The 21,466-nt window shown below is 44.9% G+C and overlaps 2 protein-coding genes across 4 annotated transcripts; both read left to right on the plus strand.

Annotated features, from left to right (window-relative positions):
- Positions 1-349: 349 nt before the first annotated feature.
- cdk20 (cyclin dependent kinase 20) lies at positions 350-7,914 on the plus strand. 2 transcript variants are annotated; one of them, XM_018752862.2, is made up of 8 exons: positions 350-580; positions 2,496-2,609; positions 2,723-2,911; positions 3,138-3,259; positions 3,496-3,558; positions 5,226-5,349; positions 6,163-6,318; positions 6,646-7,914. In XM_018752862.2, exons 3-8 carry the CDS (start codon positions 2,783-2,785, stop codon positions 6,823-6,825), a joined length of 774 nt encoding a protein of 257 aa, XP_018608378.2. In that variant the 5' UTR covers positions 350-580; positions 2,496-2,609; positions 2,723-2,782; the 3' UTR covers positions 6,826-7,914. The 2 variants fall into 2 exon arrangements, with proteins under 2 accessions (XP_018608378.2, XP_018608377.2); XM_018752861.2 differs by lacking the exon at positions 350-580 and adding an exon at positions 941-1,211.
- A 3,916-nt stretch (positions 7,915-11,830) lies between these two features.
- gata1b (GATA binding protein 1b) lies at positions 11,831-21,155 on the plus strand. 2 transcript variants are annotated; one of them, XM_018752871.2, is made up of 8 exons: positions 11,831-11,898; positions 12,094-12,192; positions 12,647-12,952; positions 18,474-18,747; positions 18,959-19,459; positions 19,943-20,088; positions 20,278-20,403; positions 20,614-21,155. In XM_018752871.2, the coding sequence occupies exons 4-8, from the start codon at positions 18,534-18,536 to the stop codon at positions 20,899-20,901; spliced, it is 1,275 nt and encodes a 424-aa protein (XP_018608387.2). In that variant the 5' UTR covers positions 11,831-11,898; positions 12,094-12,192; positions 12,647-12,952; positions 18,474-18,533; the 3' UTR covers positions 20,902-21,155. The 2 variants fall into 2 exon arrangements, with proteins under 2 accessions (XP_018608387.2, XP_018608386.2); XM_018752870.2 differs by lacking the exon at positions 11,831-11,898 and having other exon boundaries at positions 11,925-12,192.
- Positions 21,156-21,466: the final 311 nt, after the last annotated feature.

Raw genomic sequence — 21,466 nt, forward strand, 5'->3', positions numbered from 1 at the left:
TCTGGTAAGGAGTCAACATCCACCCTAGCTACATTTGAAGGTGGGATGTTACACATATTGTAGCATCCCCCCACAGAGCTACTAGAAACCAGAGTAACAGACGGGGTAAAAGAAACGTGCTCTTTATTAGAAGTGTACATGTCTCCAACAGCAGTCTTAACAAAGACACTTCAGAATCCCCCTGAATCACTCCCAGCCCCCCTGTTGCACCCTATGGTTAAGGGGTTCCCCCCGGGATTCCCCAGAATCCCACTCTCGAACACTGAACATAAATAGGACGACAACCAATCAGAAACCACATGCACGCACGCCAACTATTTACACATTTACTCCCCTCAGCGCTGTTGCAATATGTACGTTGTGTTGTTAAAATGATTGCAGTTAGGAAACCACCTCAACTGTTGTGCATCAGCAGGACTGTGTGTTTTCACTTGTTGGAAGTGTAGTTTTGGGCTGACCCGGGTTGGATGGTGGCAATGGTTCAACGGACAGCTGAGTGAGGACATTGTTTGCAGAGCGAAGGCAGGAGTTTCACAGAGGAACGCTTCTCGACCGCTGTTATGAGTGCTCCACAGGGAAGGTAGCAAGGTCTCTTACTTATCCAAAATTACTCAGCTGTAATGGGTAAATAATTTTAAGTATTGTAACATAAGCCTTAGGCGCTTTAGAGAAAAGGCGTTAGCTAATAAATGTAATGCTATCAGACTAACTTATTTTTCGACACCAAAATTTCAATGCACTGGACAAGCCTTGGAGTTACAGAGCTCTCGTAGGGCTTTTAAAAGTGGTGTATTAAAGTATTTTTTTGTCTAGCACTGTCCGTTATGTTCGGAAAGTTAGCAATATTCAAACAAAGCCGGTCTTCGCCTTTAGGGGGCAGTAATGGGTAAAGTGACGCTCACAAGCACAGTGAAGGAGCGAAGAAGAAGAGGCCGCGAACGCCGATTGGCTGGATAAGGCCAGGTGGCTCTTGACGTGGGCCGTGGCCGACGTGCCTCTAACGTCCTGTAACTATGGAAACACGGCGTTCCAGGGAGGTTTAGGGAAATCGTGAACGCTGGACGGCCGAACGGAGCGCACGTTGAGCGTTACGATTGAGTGGTTACATGATTAGATGACTGTAACATCGTTTCGTCATGGATCAGTACAGTATATTGGGGAGGATCGGAGAAGGAGCCCATGGCATAGTTTTTAAGGCTAAACATATCGAGGTACTTTTACAGTCATTTTTACCCGATGTTTATTATTCATTTCCCAATCGATTCATTTTACTTTGACATCACTCGTTAGACGTGTGCTTATAAGCCTTTGCGCTGTTAAGCCTGATGTTTAGGGCTGTGTTTCGTGTTGCTTCATCTGCTCTTTTGTAAAAAGATGGACTACTCTTCCATCCCGCTTAGAATGGACAATTACACTAGGAGCAGTCATTTTAACATCTGTTGTGATAAATGTTCTTAAGAGTCTTTAGTTGTGTTCCTGAGGGACGCAATGTTTTAATACTAAATCAGAATTAATACTCAAAGAGTTTTGCCTGATATTACATCTATCTGACACTTTTCTCCAAAGCAACTTACAGTGTTAAGGTACTTAGAATTACTTATGCATCTGAGTAATTTTTAGGGGAGCATTTTAGGGTAAGTACTTTGCTCAAGGGTACTATAGCCAGAGGTGGGATTCGAACCTGAATCCTGTAGGTCTAAAGACAGCAGCTCTAGCCATTATGCTTACCAGCTGTCTTTTAACTTTAATACACTGATATTTCCAGTGTTTCTCAGGTTTTGCTAAAAGTGTCATCACAGTTGACTCTTGGCTTTGAGGAAAGGAGGATGAACATGTGTAATTTAAGGACAAGAGCTGGCTTAACGCCAGAGTCAAATAACTGTTAGCTAAATCCTACCAACTGAAATTTGTCAAAATGTGAACCACATCAGTGCCTTGGTTGTCTTTGACTTTCGGGTCGCCCGGCAACCGCATCTCTGAAGAGCTGGCAGTCACTGCCATGTCTCTTTTCGCGTCCGATTGTGACAGCAGAGAAGTGTTCATCTGCCGTCAGAACTTCTGAATCACTTCCAGCAGACAAGAAAAGACTCATAACTCGCTTCTTCAGGAAGCACTTCACCACTGTACTCCTGTCTCATTGACAAGCCTTATTCAAATACCTAACACATTTAAATGCTGATGTTGTTTAATTGAATTGCTGATCATGTAGTTATCTTGGAACCCTGTAGGTGGTACTTGCTACGTCTCTCACTTTCATACGACCTCATGATGAGCCTCTTGCTAAGCTATCCCATCATCTTGGTTGACCTCCGTTGGATACACTACAGTGAGGCTGTCTTTAACTCATTGTACATGCTATACTTGCTGTCCTGTTCATAATCTTTTGTTTTAAATGCAGAAATGTAAATATAGCTCAGACAGAGTGATAAATCTGGAAAGCAAAGCCATCTTAGTGCTCCCAGATCATCCACTTGATTGTGTCTGTTCTTCTGTAGACAGGAGAGACGGTGGCACTTAAAAAAGTGGCTCTCCGGAGGCTTGAGGACGGGATCCCCAACCAAGCTCTTCGGGAGATTAAAGCTCTGCAGGAGATCGAGGAAAACCAATATGTGAGCTTTCATCTGAAATGCATGGATCAGTCAATACGAGGAAAACAAATTTACATACGGATATCTTTTTCTCCATGCTTCCCTCAACTCTTTTATTTCCGTCTTTCATGAAGGTAGTGACGCTGAAGAACGTGTTCCCTCATGGTACAGGCTTTGTGTTGGTCTTTGAGTACATGCTGTCAGATCTCTCTGAAGTTATTCGCAACTCCCAGCGGCCCCTGACAGAGTCGCAGGTCAAGGGTTACATGCTGATGCTGCTGAAAGGGGTGGCTTTTTGTCACGAAAACTGCATCATGCACAGGGTAAGCGTGGCTCTTCAGTACACTCACGATCTGTCCATAAATATCTGAAGTTGTTATTTTAAAATGCACAGTTCATCAAAGATAACATCCAGAACCCCTCTCATAAACACAGGAGAAAATGTCCCCGATGATTAAAATACATTTGAAGCTTCGCAGCAGGAATTGTGGTTTAATTTCTGCAAATAGTGCTTACAGCAGTAAACATAGATGCACCCTTTCTCTGCAGGATCTGAAACCAGCCAACCTGCTCATCAGCTCCACTGGTCAGTTAAAGATTGCTGATTTTGGCCTGGCTAGACTCTTCTCCAATGAAGGCGAGCGTCTCTATAGTCATCAGGTGGCCACCAGGTACACGAGAACCACGACCTGAAAAGACTTTCTCAGGTCACCTGTACACTGGTTATGTATATCTTTTTGTATCTGTGTCTCGATCAGCCATCCTCTACTTCATACATCAACAAAGCTTTCCCTTTCACAACATGCAAGTTATATGGAATTGCCAAGTGTTATCTGAGACTTCCTTAAGATCATTATTTATTTAAGTGCATGGTAGGGATTACACCTTTTTTTCTTGTTTCCCCCAGATGGTATCGAGCTCCAGAGCTTCTCTATGGTGCTCGGAAGTATGATGAAGGTGTGGATCTCTGGTATGTTCTACAGTCCTTCAACAGTCCATTGTTTCAAAGTGCAGTATCACATAAGAGCAGTGCGATAAATACATTTTCAGTTGTACAAAAATTGGCAGGGGACATTCAAGAAGGAAGTCTTTTACTGGCTCCTTGATGCATGTTCCAAGCAGGTAGGAGATCCTTTGTTGTGATTACTGTGAGGGAATATGATCAGACACCTTAGTGTTTTGACCCCACACTGCGTCAGCCAGGTTGATGGCCCCAGAGGCTTAACTTTTGTCCTAACTTCTGTTTCTATGGTTTTCGTTATTCCTCGCGGGTAAGGATGAACGCTTCTGTAGCCTAGAGTTCACTGATTCTTGGTTGGCACAAACCAGGGAATCAATATCTTTGTTTGATTTTTTAAAATTTTTCCAATAATTACAGGCAGTCCCCGAGTTACGAACATTCAACATATGTAAGCCCATAGTTACGAACCACCCCCTGTAAAGCCTATTATATTAAAAATTCAAATTACACACAATGATTCGTAATAACAAACGGTGCTACTTTGCCACGCGAATCAAAGCATTGCGCGTCGACAGTGGTTTGTCAGTTCGAGGTAGGACAAAGACATCCTTCTTTTCAGTTGGACCATATTGCTGTTAACAGTGTCTCGTGTGTTACTGTATTTGGCTTTAATTTTTTTTTTTTTACCCTCCTAACCATGGCACCAAAGCGTAAAAGTGATGCATCAAAGAAAAGGAAAACGATCACGATTGAAACTAAAGTGGAAATAATAAAGCGATCGAAAAAAGGTGAAACGCCAACGAACATTGGAAAAGGGTTAGGCTACAGTCGGTCAACTATCGGGACAATTTTAAAGGACAAAGTGAAAATAATGGAACATGTAAAAGGCTCTGTCCCAATGTCTCCTCTTTCTCTCTATTTTAAATACACTAGTAACATTTATTATCTCTTGGGGGTGCGGTGGCGCAGTGGGCTGGGCTGGGTCCTGCTCTCTGGTGGTTCTGGGTTTCAAGTCCCACTTGGGGTGCCTTGTGATGGACTGGCGTCCCGTCCTGGGTGTATCCCCTCCAGCCTTGTGCCTTGTGTTTCCGGGTTAGGCTCCGGCTTGCCGCGACCCTGCTAGGGACAAGTGTGTGTATGTGTGCATTTATTATCTCTTTCTATGGCTCTCTATTATAAATACTGTACGTAGTTACATTTATTATTATCATTAGTATCATAGCATCATTACATTGTATTATTATTACTGTGTTGTTATATTAAAGATGTTTTATTGTATTCAGAAGTGTTTCTTTAACGTTTTTTATGCATAGAAAGTTACACGATATACTATATACTAAGACAAACATTTGACTACCTAACTGTTCCGACTTACGTACAAATCCGACTTAAAGACAGACTTAGGAACGGAGCTTGTTCGTAATCCGGGGACTGCCTGCACATGGCCTCGCAAGTGGAGTAGGAGCACTTTTCCAATGTATATTGCGCTACAGTAGGTGGCACTAGCACACCTCTTATATCCCATATAATTAAGCAGTGAAAACCACACAGTAGCAGGACCCCCCCCCCCCCCCCCCCCCCCCCCCCCCCATGAGAACATGTTCCAGGCGCAGTTCTGTGTTCTGTCTTCGCAAAACTCGACACAGCGGTCAACCTCAGTTCTCTGTTGCGTGCAGGGCAGTGGGATGCATTTTCGGGGAGCTGATAAATAACTCCCCGTTGTTCCCTGGGGAGAATGACATCGAGCAGCTGTGCTGCGTGCTCCGCGTCCTCGGAACACCCAATCAGCAGGTTTGGCCGGTGAGGCATCGATCCAACAACAGCCCGCAGCACTGACACCTAAGACTGAAACGAACTGTAATCCCGAACACCAGTAGAGGCTCCATGATAATTCCAGCAATACTAATGTATGAGCTTTTTCACAAAAAGTACTCATTATTTGTTTATCCCTTTGTTGGTTTAGCCGGTGCCTTTGTGCAAGGCTGCGTACAGGAGCACGTTTAAAGAAGGCAAAATGTTGCTTAGAGGGCTGCAAGATAACCAGCTATTGACACAAGGATGGGATATTGTTGCAGCCAGCACAATTTGTGCTGAAATAAGCAAAAATATTTAACAATTCAATACATTAACGATTCAGCGCGAGTAGTACTCATTATAGAGTCACGCAGTGTATTGTTAGCACAGTGATACAAGGCAGAGGGGAACAAAGCGGCTGGTAATGAATTACACTGAATGCTTCTTGGGAGTTTTTTTTCTCCTTTTCCCCAGATGCCAAATCAAGAAAACTGGAGAAAAATTAACCAAGTACTACTCGCTGCCCACTGCTCCTCCCATAAATAAAAGATGAACTTGCTCACACACTCACAGTCAATACCTCTGTCCAATACAGGGTGGTCTGGAGCCTATTCTGGAAGCACAGGGTGCTGGGCTATGCGGGCTACACCCTGGATGGGATGCCATTCCATTACATGGGTAGCCACACACACACACTAAAGGCAATTGAGAGTTGGAAATTCACCGGAACCACATGTCTTTGGACTGTGGGAGGAAACCAGAGCACCCAGAGGAACTGGACTTATAGAAAGATTTTCTTCTTGATATCTCTTGCTTCAGGAGATTACAGAGTTGCCAGACTACAACAAGATCACGTTCAAGGAGAACCCCCCCATTCCCCTAGAGGAGATTGTGCCTGACACTTCCCCCCAGGCAGTTGACCTTCTGAAGAAGTTCCTGGTCTATCCTTCCAAACAGCGCATCACTGCCAGCCAGGTCAGCAGTCCGAATCTTCTAAAGGGAATCTCGCATCCTTTCAAGTCACGTGAAGTCGGACATGTGCTTGTCGTGCAATTTGGTGGTGTCGGGCGATGACTCGTTAGCGATAAGTCCTGTTGGATTCATTCTGATCGAGTCCTTGCTTTAAGACTCCAGATGACCTGCAGGAATCGCTCTGGTACAAAGCAGTGGAATTGAGGCTCGCTCTTTTCCGTACACAGAGCTTATTCCCTTCACAGAGGCCTGAAACATTCTGTAACAGTGATGTCATGCAAAGGCGGTAGGGATTGAAAGTGACCGCCTTCTTTCCCTGTCCTCTTCCAGGCTCTGCTTCATCCCTACTTCTTCACAGATCCCCTGCCCGCCCATCATTCTGAGCTTCCTATTCCCCAGCGTGGAGGCGGTCGCTCTCGGCAGCGTCTCCAGCCGCCCCACGAGTTCTCTGTGGATCGGCCCCTATACAAGAGCTTGGTGGATCCTGCACTGATCCATGGACATGCTTGAGGGAATTCCTGAGTTGCATCTAACAGTTTTTCAACTTTTATATGGAAATAAGACCACCGATATTTCCTTTCGCTGATGGAGATAATATCACTCAGTCTAGCAGAATTACTAAACGTTTCAGTCCTGCAAGTCCATTACTTAGGGGTTATTATGCTCTTATAGGGTGTTCTGATGATTGCCTTTTCGGCGTTTTCGGTGAACTCACGTGTGACACTCTACACTTGGCCAAGGATTCTAATCAGTGGTCGTCTTGGCATGATATTTCACTTGAACCTTACATGGTTACTTATCTCATCAGGGTAATTACTTCAGCTTTGTTCGAGGCTATCTGTGCATCATATACTGAAAAGGCAGATAATACCTTCAGGAACGATCGCTCGAGGAAACATCCGTAACGACAGCGGAGCAGACGAGCGGCTCTGGCGCCCTGCTGGACCTCAGCCGAAGTTAGATATTTGTGTATTTCGGCTCCTGCCGTTATTCACTTTCACCTGGAGGTTTACAGTGTTTGCACCATGATGAAGGAACCATTTTTTTGCCTTCTCAGAATTGCCATACTTGCATTCAGGTAGGGTTGCAAGTCATCTCGCCTTCATCACAGAGGATGAAGTGGCTCTATTCTGCTTGCTGGGACGCTGGGCCCCTGTCTGTGACGGGAAGAATTGGGCCGGAGCGATGACTGCCAGGGCGTGGTATTGAGTTCAGGGTGTGGAGACAGGTGGCTGCAGTCGCATGGGATTTATTAAGGGCTTCCTAAGGACTATGCCTTTGGTATTTACTGGGAAAAGTGAAGGGTTCTGCTTCAGCATTGAACTGATGGGGTTGGTGGCTTTGAGGTCAGTGGTAGATCCTCTTATTTGTATCTTGTGAAATGTTGATTCTGTAGAAACGTCGGTGTTCACGAGTCCAGGGCAGCAGAGGGACAGTGTTTGGGGCATCATCTGCACCACTTATGATTTTGACTCCATTCAGTGCCGAAGATGCATTTCTTATCAGGGTGGAAAATCGTGGAAGATTTTTCTCTGTGTTTGTACAATTTCACGCTCCAAACGGGGGTGAGGGGGTGCGGTGGCGCAGTGGCGCAGTGGGTTGGCCCGGGTCTTGCTCTCCAGTGGGTCTGGGGTTCAAGCCCTGCTTAGGGTGCCCTGTGATGGACTGGTGTCCTGTCCTGGGTGTGTCCCCTCCAGCCTTATGCCCTGTGTTGCCAGGTTAGGCTCCGGCTCCCTGTGACCCCTGTATGGGACATGTGGTTTCAGACAATGTGTGAAAATCTGGGTGGTGATGTCTCAATCTTCACTTGAAAACACGGTGCTATGTTATTAATCTGTATTAAAATTGTTGTTGAAAACCTGAACGTGCCATTGATTAGACTTTATTTTGCTCTCTCTGAGGGAGCTCCTCGATGCAGGTCCGGGGTGTGGACAGCCGTGTCGGCGGGCCCAGTGAGGGCTGTGTTGCTGAGATAAGACTTTTTCACAGAAGCCTATTTATCTGGAACTGGAGGCCCCGGAGGTCAAGAAGCAGAAGCAGACCCATCCCTGGTCCCCTTACCTCTGCTCAGCACGAGTCCCCTCCACTAACCTTTACCTGAACCTCTTCTGCATTCAAATTTGTTTGATTAAAATCATACAATTCAAATGACTGTTAGAAGAGGGGATTTCACTCCATGCCTGCACCATTGTCCCCCGTGTAATGGGAATCACAAAATAACCAAATAAAAGGAAAGGGGATACTGTAGGTGTAAGAGTTTCCACAGTAAAATATAAACACCTGTAATGCTCCCTGTCGCGGGGGGGGGGGGGGGGCATGAAAACGGGGCTGTCCAGCCTGCCAGGAACAGGACTGACACAGCGCAGTGGAAAGGCGTCGCGGAAAGCCACTGTGCATGAGTGAAATAGGGGGAAAATGCAAATGTTTAAATTGTTGGGCTTCATACTGCTTATCCTCGTTCTCTGTGAAATGAATGGACTCCCCGAATCCTCGTAAACGCATGACACCTAGCTTGGTTAAGTACCATATGGTAACCACCTAGCATGGTTAGGTATCCGTATGGCAGGGTCTCGAAAGGTCAGCTCGTGAACTGAGCAGGGTAACGCTTTGTGTCCAGGAAGGGATGTCTCGCCTTGCCCGATGTGATCGGGTCCCCCCGTGCGCGGTGCCTGTGGAGCGGAGCAATGGGCGGCAGCTCTGGGGGCAGTCCAGAGAGCGCGCTGGGCGTCCCTCCCTTCCCGGCGTGTGACTGTACAATGTTGCCGCGCCAGTTCACCGTGAGCCCCGCTCTGGCGGTGTGTGCCATCCCCGAGCACGCGAGTGCACCCAGTGACACTGGCAGCTGCCTTGCTCCTTTCGTTTTGATAACCCCTTATCAGAGCTGTGCAGCCGCATCCCTGCCTTAGCACCCTTCTCACAGGCCCAACTGTACACTTGCCTGCACCCCACCCCCACCCCCACCCCCGACTCGGCGCGCCAACTTTCTCCTCTTCTGCCCTCCTCTTCCTCCTCCTCCGCTTGTCGCTCTGCAGGTTCCATCGTGCTCCCGCACGGAGCCCGAGCCGTTCGAAAGCTGACAAGGAAACAGCTGCGTAAGCTATCTGCACATGTGCAAAGGCTGACAGATTTGGTTGTCCCAGTTCCTATTAATACCTTTTGTAATTGTCGATATCGCTTTCGGGATCACGTCGCATCTGCGTCTTATGTAGTTGGTGTGCGCAGTTTCTTCTGTAACACAGTGGCAGAAAAATGTTGCTCGATGGAGAGAAAGCATACGCAACGAGTGATTTACTCCTCGTCGTACAGGTGGAAGGGATTCCGCGAGTTGTGACCTGACAAGGCTAACAGGGACAGCTTCTAACATAGTGGTTAGAGCTGTTGTTTTTGCACCCAAAGGTTGCAGGTTTCAATCCCACCTCTTGTTACAGTAGCCTTGAACAAGGTTCTTGCTCTAAATTGCTCCAGAAGAATCACCCAGCTGCATAAAAGGTTCAGTAATCATAGATGGCATTCTACGATCACTTTGGAGAAAAGTGTCGGCTAAATGAACAGATGTAACCGAACTGCACACACACAGGCTGAAGCCGCTTGTCCCGAGCAGGGTCACGGTGAGCCAGAACCTAACCTGGCACCACAGGGCATAAGGCTGGAGGGGGAGGGGATACGCCCAGGATGGGACACCAGTCCATCACAAGCACCCCAAGCAGAACTCGAACTCCAGACCCCCCAGAGATCAAGCCCAGGCCAAACCTGCTCCACCACCACACCACCTCTAACTGAACTGCATCAACAGTTAATGTTTTTAAATTAACCATGTGGATTTCATAGTGCTGATCCTGATGGGTATTCCTTAAAATTCTGCTTTTTGGATGCAAAGCTTTGGAAAACAATATATGACAAGTGCAGTAGCTTGAGTTTCAGGCAACCCGATGGCATAGCTGCTAGCACTAGTGTCTCATAGTGCCTGGAATGTCAGGTGTAGGTTTGGATCCAGCTCAGATGATGTGGAGTTTGCATGATCGCCCATATTTGGATGAGGTGAATTAGTGATTTTCAGTTTCCTGTAGTGTGTGTGTGTGAAATTGAGTGGGTTATTTGCTACTCTGTGATGGACTGGCATCCCATCCAGGGTCTACTCTACTTAACCTTGCACCCAATGTGCCCTGGATCAACTCCAAACCCTCGCTTGAACAAGAAATAGTATGACTGTGCTTGTATTTTAATTGGAATTTAAACCCAAAGTAGAAGTGATGAAGAATATAATAAAATTTTTAAAAAAAATCACAATTTAATTTAAAAAACTAATTACTTATTAAACTTGTAGGTGTGATCATACGAAAACCAGCGTTACGTTAAGTCCTTTTGGCTTCATTTACTTTTAACATGACAGAGAATAGAGGACGGTAAAGTGAAGCACAACATTTTAATTCACACATAAGTCATCTGAACTGCTCGTCCCATACGGGGTTGCGGGGGAGCCGGAGCCTAACCCGGCAACACAGGGTGAAGGGCTGGAGGGGGAGGGGACACACCCAGGACGGGACGCCAGTCCATCACAGGACACCCCAAGCAGGACTTGAACCCCAGACCCACCGGAAAGCAGGAGCCGGTCAAATCCACTGCGCTACTGCACCCCCCAACATTTTAATTTTTGTTTATTAAAGCATATCCCACTGTGAAGCAGGTAAGCATTGTAATTTCTTTCGGGCTCCAATGCACACGTCAGTAGTGTTTCACTTTCAGTACCCTGCTGCTTTTTTACTTAATTTCCATGAAAACTGTACATGAGCAAGAGAGAAGGAATGGTGTGGAACACTTTGCTTAACAAATTTCCTCTGGGCCTGTCTGCCCCTGGCCATAAAGAGACAGTATCTTTCTTGACTGCAGCATTTGTCCCCATTTGCATTACTGTTTCCCAACTCAACTGCTGAGCTGTGCCACATCTTCTTTGCATTTTTATTGGCTTTGTTCAACCACCTTTCCTTTGTCTTTATCTGAACATGTGGGCGGGTCAGTGCGGGCTTGGAAATTTGTATGTCTATCTTTCATATAAATCCGTTTGCAATTCAGTGCCGGGTCCTTAACCACTTAGTTCAAACCACCAGAACTTATATACTGCATTTTTTTTTGCACAACAAATAAGTATCTAAACGATTTAGCATCTGACAAATTCAAAGATGCTTAAAATAATTCTACAGAATAAAGATATCAAAACCCAGTTCTATAATAAAATGTGTTCTGTTGTTATGCGTTACGTTCATTCGGTCTACATTTCAGTTCAATGCTATAAAGGGAGTTTATTGTAAAAAAATTTGATAAGGAAATCAGTAATTTCTGAAATTACTTAAGTGATGTCATCTTGAAATGTCCAGAAATAAAGGCATGAACTTCTGTCTTTGCCACAGATAATAAGTGGGAGAACTGCTGTCAATGAGAGAGCGATCAGCAATTCTTTTAGGTTGCGAGATGTCAGCTTCACTGATTGTATATTCCGTAGCTCGAAATGAGCAGCACTATGAATAGGGACAAGACCTGTATGGAATTTAAAGGGTACAAGTGTCATCGTGGACTTGGCCAAAAAAGGTGCTTTCATCACAGATATCTTAAAAACCAGGTTCCCAGAAACCATATCTGCACTTTGTGCGCTTGATGTAAATAACAGCATGCTTTTTTAATTCCTAACTTCTTTTGTGTGTTATCTTCCTCTGCTGGTGGTCAAAACTGTTAAAACTGAAATTTCTTGCAACAACAATGCAACACTCACTTTCTGGCTTTTAGTCCACAGAGTGCGATTGTTATGATACGACGCCAACTTGGACATGTGACCCAGCTAATCGCAATTCACTAATCGAAGACCTTTACACCAGATCTATAACGGTAAATTTCGTAAGGAACGGCGTACAAGTTGTTCCTTCACAAATCATTCCATTTATGTCAATAGATAATTCATAATGAATTAAAAGGTTCTGTAATGTGTAGATTAGGAAGTTCGATAAAAAAATGTAAATAAATAAATTGCCGTTTCGTCAATGGGCAGTATGTCAAACAAAAGAACAACCGGTTTGGAATTTTAACACAGCTAATATCAGAATCAGGATGTAATATATTGTGATTTTTCTGTTCAAGGTCACTCCAGAGGAGTAGATAATGCAATGAAACAATTCTCTACAAGCAAAGCTTATATTTTTCCCAGCATTTTGTACTTTGCGCTCTGTGCAATGCAATTTGTTTTGGTTACAACAGTTGAAAGTATTACTCGTACGATTTTGTTTTAGGCGAAACGAAAAAAAATCCTAATTCTTCTATGTCGTTTCTCTATGCTGGGGGGCAGGTGCAGGCTCACTCGTCTTCACAAGCTCGAAGTGATGTGCAGGAGCAAGAGGAGTGACGGAGGGTGTGTCTTCTACACTTAAAAAACACATCTTCTGAAGTTGACCCCTTAACTCCCTCCCACCTCTCTCCTCCTTCCACGTCTGTCACTATAAGCTAGTGCCCCACGGAGTAGTTACTCCACTGGCAATTGCCCTACATGCTTGGTGGCGTCCTCTACCACTGTCCTTTGCCCTTGCTCGGCCTAGGACCCAGGAGCTGCTCGCACATACTCAGGAGAGACAATCTACGAGGAGCCCACAGTCTGGTAGGTGTTGGTTTCCACGTATCCTGTATTACACAATAGCTTAATTTATACATTTGCCAGAGCTCATGGCACGTATTTAAAAGCAGAATAGCACTGCCATGTTGTGTACCTCACACACGACAGTTCCTGCTTTTATTTTATTTTATTTCATGTAACGTTTTTGGACAAAAAAAAATACAGAATTATTAGAAAAGCAGGTTATTTCCAATATACTTCCAAGGTATTTTCGTTGAGTTGTTTCGTGGTGTTGCATGCTAAAAAGCAGACAGGAGACATCAGTCTTAAAAGTGAGTATAATAAAAGAAGAGAAAATTTGCCTCGAGACATCCTCCCTCCGTATGTTTTATTTTGAATTTTTTCAATGTTTAGCCCAAAGAACTTTTCAGATCTCTATGGTATTTCATATATTTGGAGATGATATACTTTGTATACATATAGGACAAGGAGCAAAACGTTATTGTAGTGGCTCGTGAAAATCCCTTCAAGTTCTTAAGATATTGGATATATTTATTATTTCATTATCAATTATATTTCTTAATCTATTCTGTATAAAAGACAGATGGCTGATGTAAGCATATTTATCATTTTTCTGAATTATTGAAAGTTTTGAATGAGAAAGTCCTGCTGTCATAGTCAGACTTTTTCTCTCCTTTGTAGCTTTTGGTTTATGTTGTTTCCCAGTTTTATCCTAAGCGTGAAATCCATGTATTCCATATGTGTTACAGGTCTTTTGCTCCACCTCGTTTCACATTTACCTTTGCTAGGCTGCGCTCACATCAGCACAGATTCAGTCTACAATAGTCTACAATACCAACGCAACTCAGTCGCACTACTCTTTCGATTTTCAAGTTTTATAGTTATGTGTAGTTGACAAATGCAATGAAATTTTTTTGCTGTCGTCTCCTTTTCCTACAGTAACATACATTGGGAGGTGGGGGGTGCAAGAGGGGCAGCGGAGATATATAAATCAAACAAGAGAAACAAAATGAGACAACAGTGCAGGACAAGGTAGTAGAGGACAATACAATAGTACATTTTTCTTCATGTAAGTAGCATAAAAAGTGCAAGGTGGCAGTGTGCAAAGTGACAGCAAGGAACGGCTATTAAAGTGGTAATGGGGTATAATCTGGCAATAACGGTACAACGAATAAATAGTGTAATGTGAGTACGGGGGGAGCGAGGTCACCGGTGGTTCAGTGTTCCGATGGTCTGTGGGACGCACTGTCTCTGAAGTGGGATTGTGGGTGGAGATTCCCTAGCCTCACTTACCAGAGTGCACAAGTGTGAAAAGGGCATGAGTTGGATGGCTGGCGTTCTTGATAATAAGCAAGTAGAGTAGATGTCTTTAGGAAATCCTCTAAAATTGACCCAGAAGACTCATTCCTACTTAACTATGGCTGGGTTATATGACTCTAATCATTCTATAATTTCACTTATCGCAGTTATAGGCCAAAACTGAAGATCTTAGGAATTTCAAAGGTTGTCAATGGAGTCTCTCTGGTGGAAATTGCGTGTACTGGCGTGACACGAGGATTGTTGAGGAAAGGTTCGGAAGCCTTGAGAAGCACTGGCTTCTCTCGTCAGTCTCCACCCACAGATCTGTGGCTGTGCTACCACGGCAGGTCGGCATGACTGGAAGAGCAGAGTCCCTCTCGTTGCGTCTTTCGTCTGCAATGCCATGGAAAATCACCACCAAACACTCTTTCTTTGCAGGCCTCAGTGATGAGAGACTATATCTCACAAGTGAAGGTCACATGAAAAGAGCTGTGTGAGGTGTGTAGGTACATTTATGTATGTAAGCCTCATGCCAAGTGGATCAAAAGGCCTCTGCAAGGTCCTTCCATCTCTTGCAATTGTGAGCAGCTTTGGATGTTTTCTTCTCAGTTCTCTCACTGTGTCAAGTTATCCATGGTATTCTTTTGTCTATAGGTGGAAGTAGCATCAATATAACATAATTGCGTTAAATCCTTATATTTAAATTTATAATTTTTACATTTCAAAATATATATGTGCTTCTACCACATGGCTGACTTAAAAAAGCCAAAAATATGCACATACATTTTTATTATACCCATTATATTCTGAAATTTTAAAGCCATAGCTTTTGTTTGGAGTAGAACAACATTCTCTGTTCTCTTTCGTGCTAACTGTTGTTTTAAGCAAAACTGTGTCAAAACATGTCAAAGGGAAGGTAGGTGGCAGGTGAAATTAGCTGTGTCATTCTCACGTCTACCAACGAAGTCAGAAGCAACAATAAAAAAAACACAACAATGTAAAACAGGGCCTAAACCAGGGACTTGAGTTTCCCTCGTGTAGCAGGAACTCTGAGGAGTTAAACTTTGAAATGAGCAAAATTTGTAGACTTTTTTTAGACTGCTTTTAGACAAAGACTTCAAGTACACTGCAATCTCCATGAATGGTATCAAATTCTCCAAAAAAGCGCTGAAAGGCTAAGAAGGCCTGAATGTGCAAATTCAGAAAGGTCGCTGACAAGCTTCATAACTTTGACGAGCACCGAACCTAGACTGAAGGAATTCGACAACTGTTGCGTGTCATAAGATGTTCTGGTTTGTTTGACGCCTCGCAGAAGATTGCCTCACAAGTGCCTCACAGTGGTTGGGAAAATCTGGACTCAGGGAAGGGTGTAAATGCATTTCTAGTGACACACACGACATGCTTGACATGGGATGATTGCAAGTCTCGGTTTGATTGCCTGTTCCTCTTTCACACAGCAGACAGGATGTCAGGGGTCTCTAGTTCCTCATTTGTGGAAAGAGAAATTTATATGCCTACCCTCAGAAGACAGTGTGAAAGATCACCCAGATGAGATTGCCGCGATATAAGATGAAGTAATTAACTACAGCCTTAGTCAGATGCATTCTGAAGAATTGTGATCGCAAGATGGAAACATGCAAATGTATCTGCTCTGGCTCAGTTTTTGTTCTTAAGAATTCTCAACGGGGGGTCGCTTACTCGATTTACATATATAAATGTAAACTATTTCAGTCAAGCACTTCACAAATGGTTTCGCAGTCCGGCTGAATGTTTTCCTGCTGCTGCTTTTTACAAAGAATTGCGAAGGTCTCCTGTAAAGTGCTAGTATTTCAAGGGTCTGCAGAAGATTAATCTGGACTGCAGTTCTAGTAACTAGTCCACACTATTAGGAGTGCGGGGCTTCTTTTTATTCCAGATATTGTTTGGACGCGCGGAGACGTCAGCTCGCGTTTCGTTTGCTGACTCACCATCTACGTTTCTCAGCGGCTGGGCAGAGCTGCTGCAGCACTGTTAAGATATACATGAGGGATCTGACTATTTTCACGACTAAATCCTCACATTTTATCCCAGTTTCCAAGAGATGCGGTCCTGCGGTGTAGTAGCTCTGTATTAATTCTGGTAATTCGCGTGTGAAACGGCAGAGAAGTGCACTGTTTCTGAGCTGTGAGGTCAATCGCACGCCTGCTCAGACCCCAAGTGGACTCAGGGCTCACAGGTCCTTCGAGATAAGCGAGAGGCCGTTGCGGTGAGAGGTGAAGGTGTGCTCCGGGTGGTGCGGAAAGCATGTGCCTATAGTTTGTAATTTCCTCTCTTGTTACAGCTTTTATCTTGCAATTCTTACCAACGAGGCACGAGATAACAAGCACCGCAAAGCAGCGCCAAGCAAGAAAAAGCAAACAGCTGCTCGCAGCACAACGTTGACGGCCGCTTCAGCCTAGTGACAGTCACTCCCGAGCCGGACTGAGGATTTGTCGGATGATCCTGTGCATTGGGACTACATGGGATATTTTGCATTGATCCCTCAAAATGTTCAATTTTGGAGAGAGGTCTCGAAATTCAAATGTGAAACGGACATTAGAATGCTTGTGGAAGCGGGGTCTTCTAAAAGAACGTGGTTTTCTGTGCTTTTTCAGACACTGCTGTGAAGAGTCTTGAGAAATAAATTATATATTTCTCCACTGCCCTACTATAGTAAATGAAAAATAGTAAAAAAAAAAAAAGGTTTTGAGGACTTGATATCCTTAAACATCTCTGAGATAAATGCCAAGAAAATACATTTTCAACTCACCCATTCATACACCGTTGAAAAATCTGTCCTTTCGGGCTTCACTTTTAAACAAACACTCAAGCTCATAAGTAAACATGATAATAAGTCAACAAGGAAATTACTTTCTGTGTGTAGGTCAGATCTTTGATTGTTGCTCGATCGCTAGGTGAAATAGCGCAATACCCTGCATTGCACGTTTTCAAAGCAAAATGATGGAAGTGTTCGTAGGTTGTGCTTCATTTGAGTAACACAGCAGGAAAGGATTAGACTTCAGAAATGTAGTTATGTGGCTGTTTGGTAATTTCATCATCTAACCTCTTAGTCAGCAGTACCTTATCACCCTTAATTCATCTAAATGAGAAAGAATGGCACATTACCCAGACTGTGAAGATTTTTGAGGTATTAATCACGGAGCCTCCTCAGTAATGAGTCCTACATTGAAGATAGAGGAAGTTGTACCACAGAACAGTTACTAGTCAAATGAATGCAAAGGAATGTATTAGGGAGACGCTCCCTGGAAAAAGGAGTTTGGAGAAGTCAGGATTCCCAGGAAATTCTCAGAGACATCAAATCACTGTGTGCGGAAGTTCACGGCATATGTCCTCTGCTTTATTTGCCAAGAACAATTTATGATATTCAACAGAAGGCTTCCGTAGATCTATAAAGCCGTGTATGATGTAGTGCCAGGGAGAGTCGCACACTTCTCTGAAACAAACACACGAGCAAACTATCCGTGGAAGAACATTGACTTCTCCATCAAACCTGTTACGTCAAAGCCGAACGCTCGGCGACACTGAAATATATGCAGATGTGTAGCTCAGCAGTTGGTGTGCATCTTGTCTTTTCAACTTTGTCCATTTGCTGCATGTATATTTTTTTAGCTCTTTTCAGTCTTTGCATTTACATTTATTTATTTAGCAGGCGCTTTTCTCCAAAGCGACTTCCAGTGAACTCTATGTAGTGTTATGAGCCCACACACCTTATTCACCAAGGTGACTTACACTGCTAGATACACTACTTACAATGGGTCACTCATCAGGTGAAAGCAAAAGTATAAAATACTATTACTGTAAAAACACTAAGCTCAACAGTTTCCCTAGAAAGACAATGATGGCAACCTTAGTTTTCTATGATTTCTATTTCACATTGATTCTTGTCTTACATTCCAGGAAAATATGTTCTCTGGTGTTGGGGAATTATATGAAATTAATACGTTATGATGGGTCAGCATACTAAAAAGGTTATGATTTTCAATGGCTCCTACATAATTTAAATGGCAAATAAAAACAACTTTAAAGGCTTCATACAGATACAGTGCAAAATCTGTTCAATGAAATTGCTAAAGGAAGTGGGTACTTTTTAATTCTTTTGCACTCAAAAATGAAGAAAAGCTCAACGATTGTCCAGTGCAAAATGGATTTATTTTCTGAACTCTGTGGATTTTTGACAACACAGGCATTATTTCAACTGCTGTTGCAGGTACAGAGCTGATAGCTGAGTCCCCCGAACCCAGGTTGAGCCCACTCACTGTCCATCACAATGGAGGACTCCTCGGAGCAGTCCCGCTGGGTGTCCCCGGCACTGATTGGCTCTGAGGTCATGGGTAGCTTCTCCTCCGAGTCTGGCCTTCTGCCTCAGGGCGAAGAGGGAGAAGGCCTCTATTCCGGTGCGGATGCTGACTTCGCTGGCCTGCCGTCCTACTTCTCCAGCCCCGGCCACACTCGAGCTGCCACCACTTACAGACACAGTCCAGGTAAGCTCCATACTCGAGCTACCCTCAACCAACACTCCGGCTGCAAGGAGCAATGGTCCACTCTTTGGTATTCTCCACCTTGACCTAAAATTATCCCGAGTCGAAAATCAAAGTACAGCCATCATACTTGCACTGGAACACACCATCTTCTAGTCAGCTATGATAAAAATTTCTTTAAATATCTCTCAGTAATGATTTCTTTTTCCCTCAGTTCGCCAGGTGTACTCCTCTTCGTCGCTCTTAAACAACATGCAATGGCTCGATGGGCCTAGCAGCCACACTTTAAGCTCTGCCTATGGCCCAACACCTTCAGCCTGGCCTGGAAGCCCCTACACCAAGACCCTGCATCCACATACTTCATCATCGCTGTACCCCTTGACCCCTACCTCCTCCTTCACATCTCCGAGGGATGGGATCCCCTCACCAGAGAACGACAGCAAGGAGAGCCTCAGGCTCCTAGACACCCTGAAGGGTGAGCGCCTGAGTCCCATTGAGGCAGGGAGCAGCAGTCTGTTGACGCTGAGCTCCTCGGCAGGTGGTGTGTATCCTCACTCGGCCCATGCAAGCTCGCATCCTCTGGGGCAATATAGCTCCTATGCAGCCTCTCCGCAGGACTTCAGCACTGCAGCACTCTACTCCTCTGCAGGGGGTCTGATGGCCTCCTCTCCTTACTCTCCTAAACTGCGCAACAAAATCAAGTTGTCCCCACCAGGTAAGAAACCATGCCATTCCACACCCTTCATCCATAACGCATCGTTACCAATTTTGAATTAATACAAGAACTACTCTACTATAAACTCCTGCTGTATGTCCTGCTTCTTTTCTGCTGTCCGGAAAGAAGCAGCGTACATTGTATATGCCAAATGCCAGGCTCGGCGAACAACCGAACACCTCAACCATCTACCCGAGCTACGAAGACCACCAATATTCTCTGTGATCCTCAGGACATTGGATATGTTCACAGGAGCACCTCGAATTAGGCATGATGTCATTCAGAATAAAAATTCAGTCCACAAATTTCCAGTATATCTGCAATGCGAAGTGAGGCCGAGCGCTTAGGCAAGGTGCCAGGCTCAGCCTGGCTGAGATGACCGGTCATATCAGTGCGAATAGCAGTATAGCAGTGTATAGATGGGTGTGCAAGTGATTCTCTGCAACAGTGCTCATCACGCTTCTCCTGCCTGTCTTGCCACAGATGCTCGGGAGTGCGTGAACTGTGGGGCCACTGCCACTCCTCTGTGGCGCCGGGATGGCACAGGACACTACCTATGCAATGCCTGTGGGCTCTACCATAAGATGAACGGCCAAAACCGACCTCTGATCCGGCCCAAGAAAAGACTGGTACGCCACCGACTCATAGCAGTGGGATTCATAGCAAGATGTTCGTAGTGTGGTGATGGTTGTTTTCGTTCGTTGGGTTATCTAAAGCATATATAGTGATATAATTTGGAGATATAATCCTCTCTTCTCTGTAGCCCTGTCACTCTTTTCCTACCTGAGCCTCTACTTCTGTCTGTGCTTCTGCATCAGATTGTCAGCAAGAGGGCTGGCACGCAGTGTGCCAACTGCCACACCAGCACTACCACACTGTGGAGGCGGAACGCCAATGGGGAGCCCGTGTGCAATGCCTGTGGCCTGTACTTCAAACTGCACAACGTGAGTGCCTAGCTGCAGCATTGCTTTGTGAAAGAGTGAGCGTGGACCAGCATGGACCAGCTGCAAAATGGATGTATAAGTGCATATCACACACACACACGCACGCACACACACACACACGGAGCAACGGTATAACTTCCCATTCCACTCCCCTTGCTAGTGCTTTGAAAGTTGGAATCAGTACACTCAACTGCTGTGTGCTCCCCTCAGGTAAACAGACCCCTCACCATGAAGAAAGAAGGCATCCAAACACGGAACCGCAAAGTTTCCAATCGAAACAAGAAGAGCAAGAAAGCTGGAGGGGCGGACCTGTACTGCGACACATCCAGAGCGCCTCCGGCCGACCCACAAATGGGTCCATACTCTCTGGCTCCCGGGTCCCTCCTTTCCTATGGACATCCCTCCCATCTGCTCCCCACACCATCACCTCTGCACCCCTCTTCCTCTGTGCCCTACTCCTACCACCCGACGTCCGGCATGGTGCCCACGCTGGTGTGAGACACAGGAACACGAGGCCCTGCGTTGCCAGCAGCCGCACGCAGGCAAGCACACACGCTCACACACTCGCTCACACACACGCAACGGAGAAGGGGCGGACCCACATGCATGCGCAACCCCTGCTGGACTTACAGACCTCGACGGCTGTAACTGTGCGGAATGGAGGCACAACCACAGTTACACCAGACGAGATGTGCTGGACGACATATGCAACCTGACTGAACGACACACTGTTCCAGTCTGTATTATGAGCAGAGGTGAGCTTTGTAGATATGCTTGTAAACGTGATTTTTTTTTCCAAGTGTTTATGGGAATTTTTGTGCTTTGATTTTCATTCAAAATGCTGCAGAAATTTAACCATGTATGCAAAATGCAAATAAACATAACTGTGAATGAAATTTGCACAATAATTAAGACTTTTGCCCATCTGACTGAGAAGATTTCCTAAAATGGAAACATGGTTTTCCAAAAATGATAATATCTGAAAAGCAGAAGTGTTATCAGCACTGGCAGTAAAGTCTGTTTTATCCAGCCAGCATAATGGCAGTGCAGTTTGATGTTGGAT

This window comes from Scleropages formosus, chromosome 1, assembly GCF_900964775.1.
Source record: "Scleropages formosus chromosome 1, fSclFor1.1, whole genome shotgun sequence".
NCBI lineage: Eukaryota > Metazoa > Chordata > Actinopteri > Osteoglossiformes > Osteoglossidae > Scleropages > Scleropages formosus.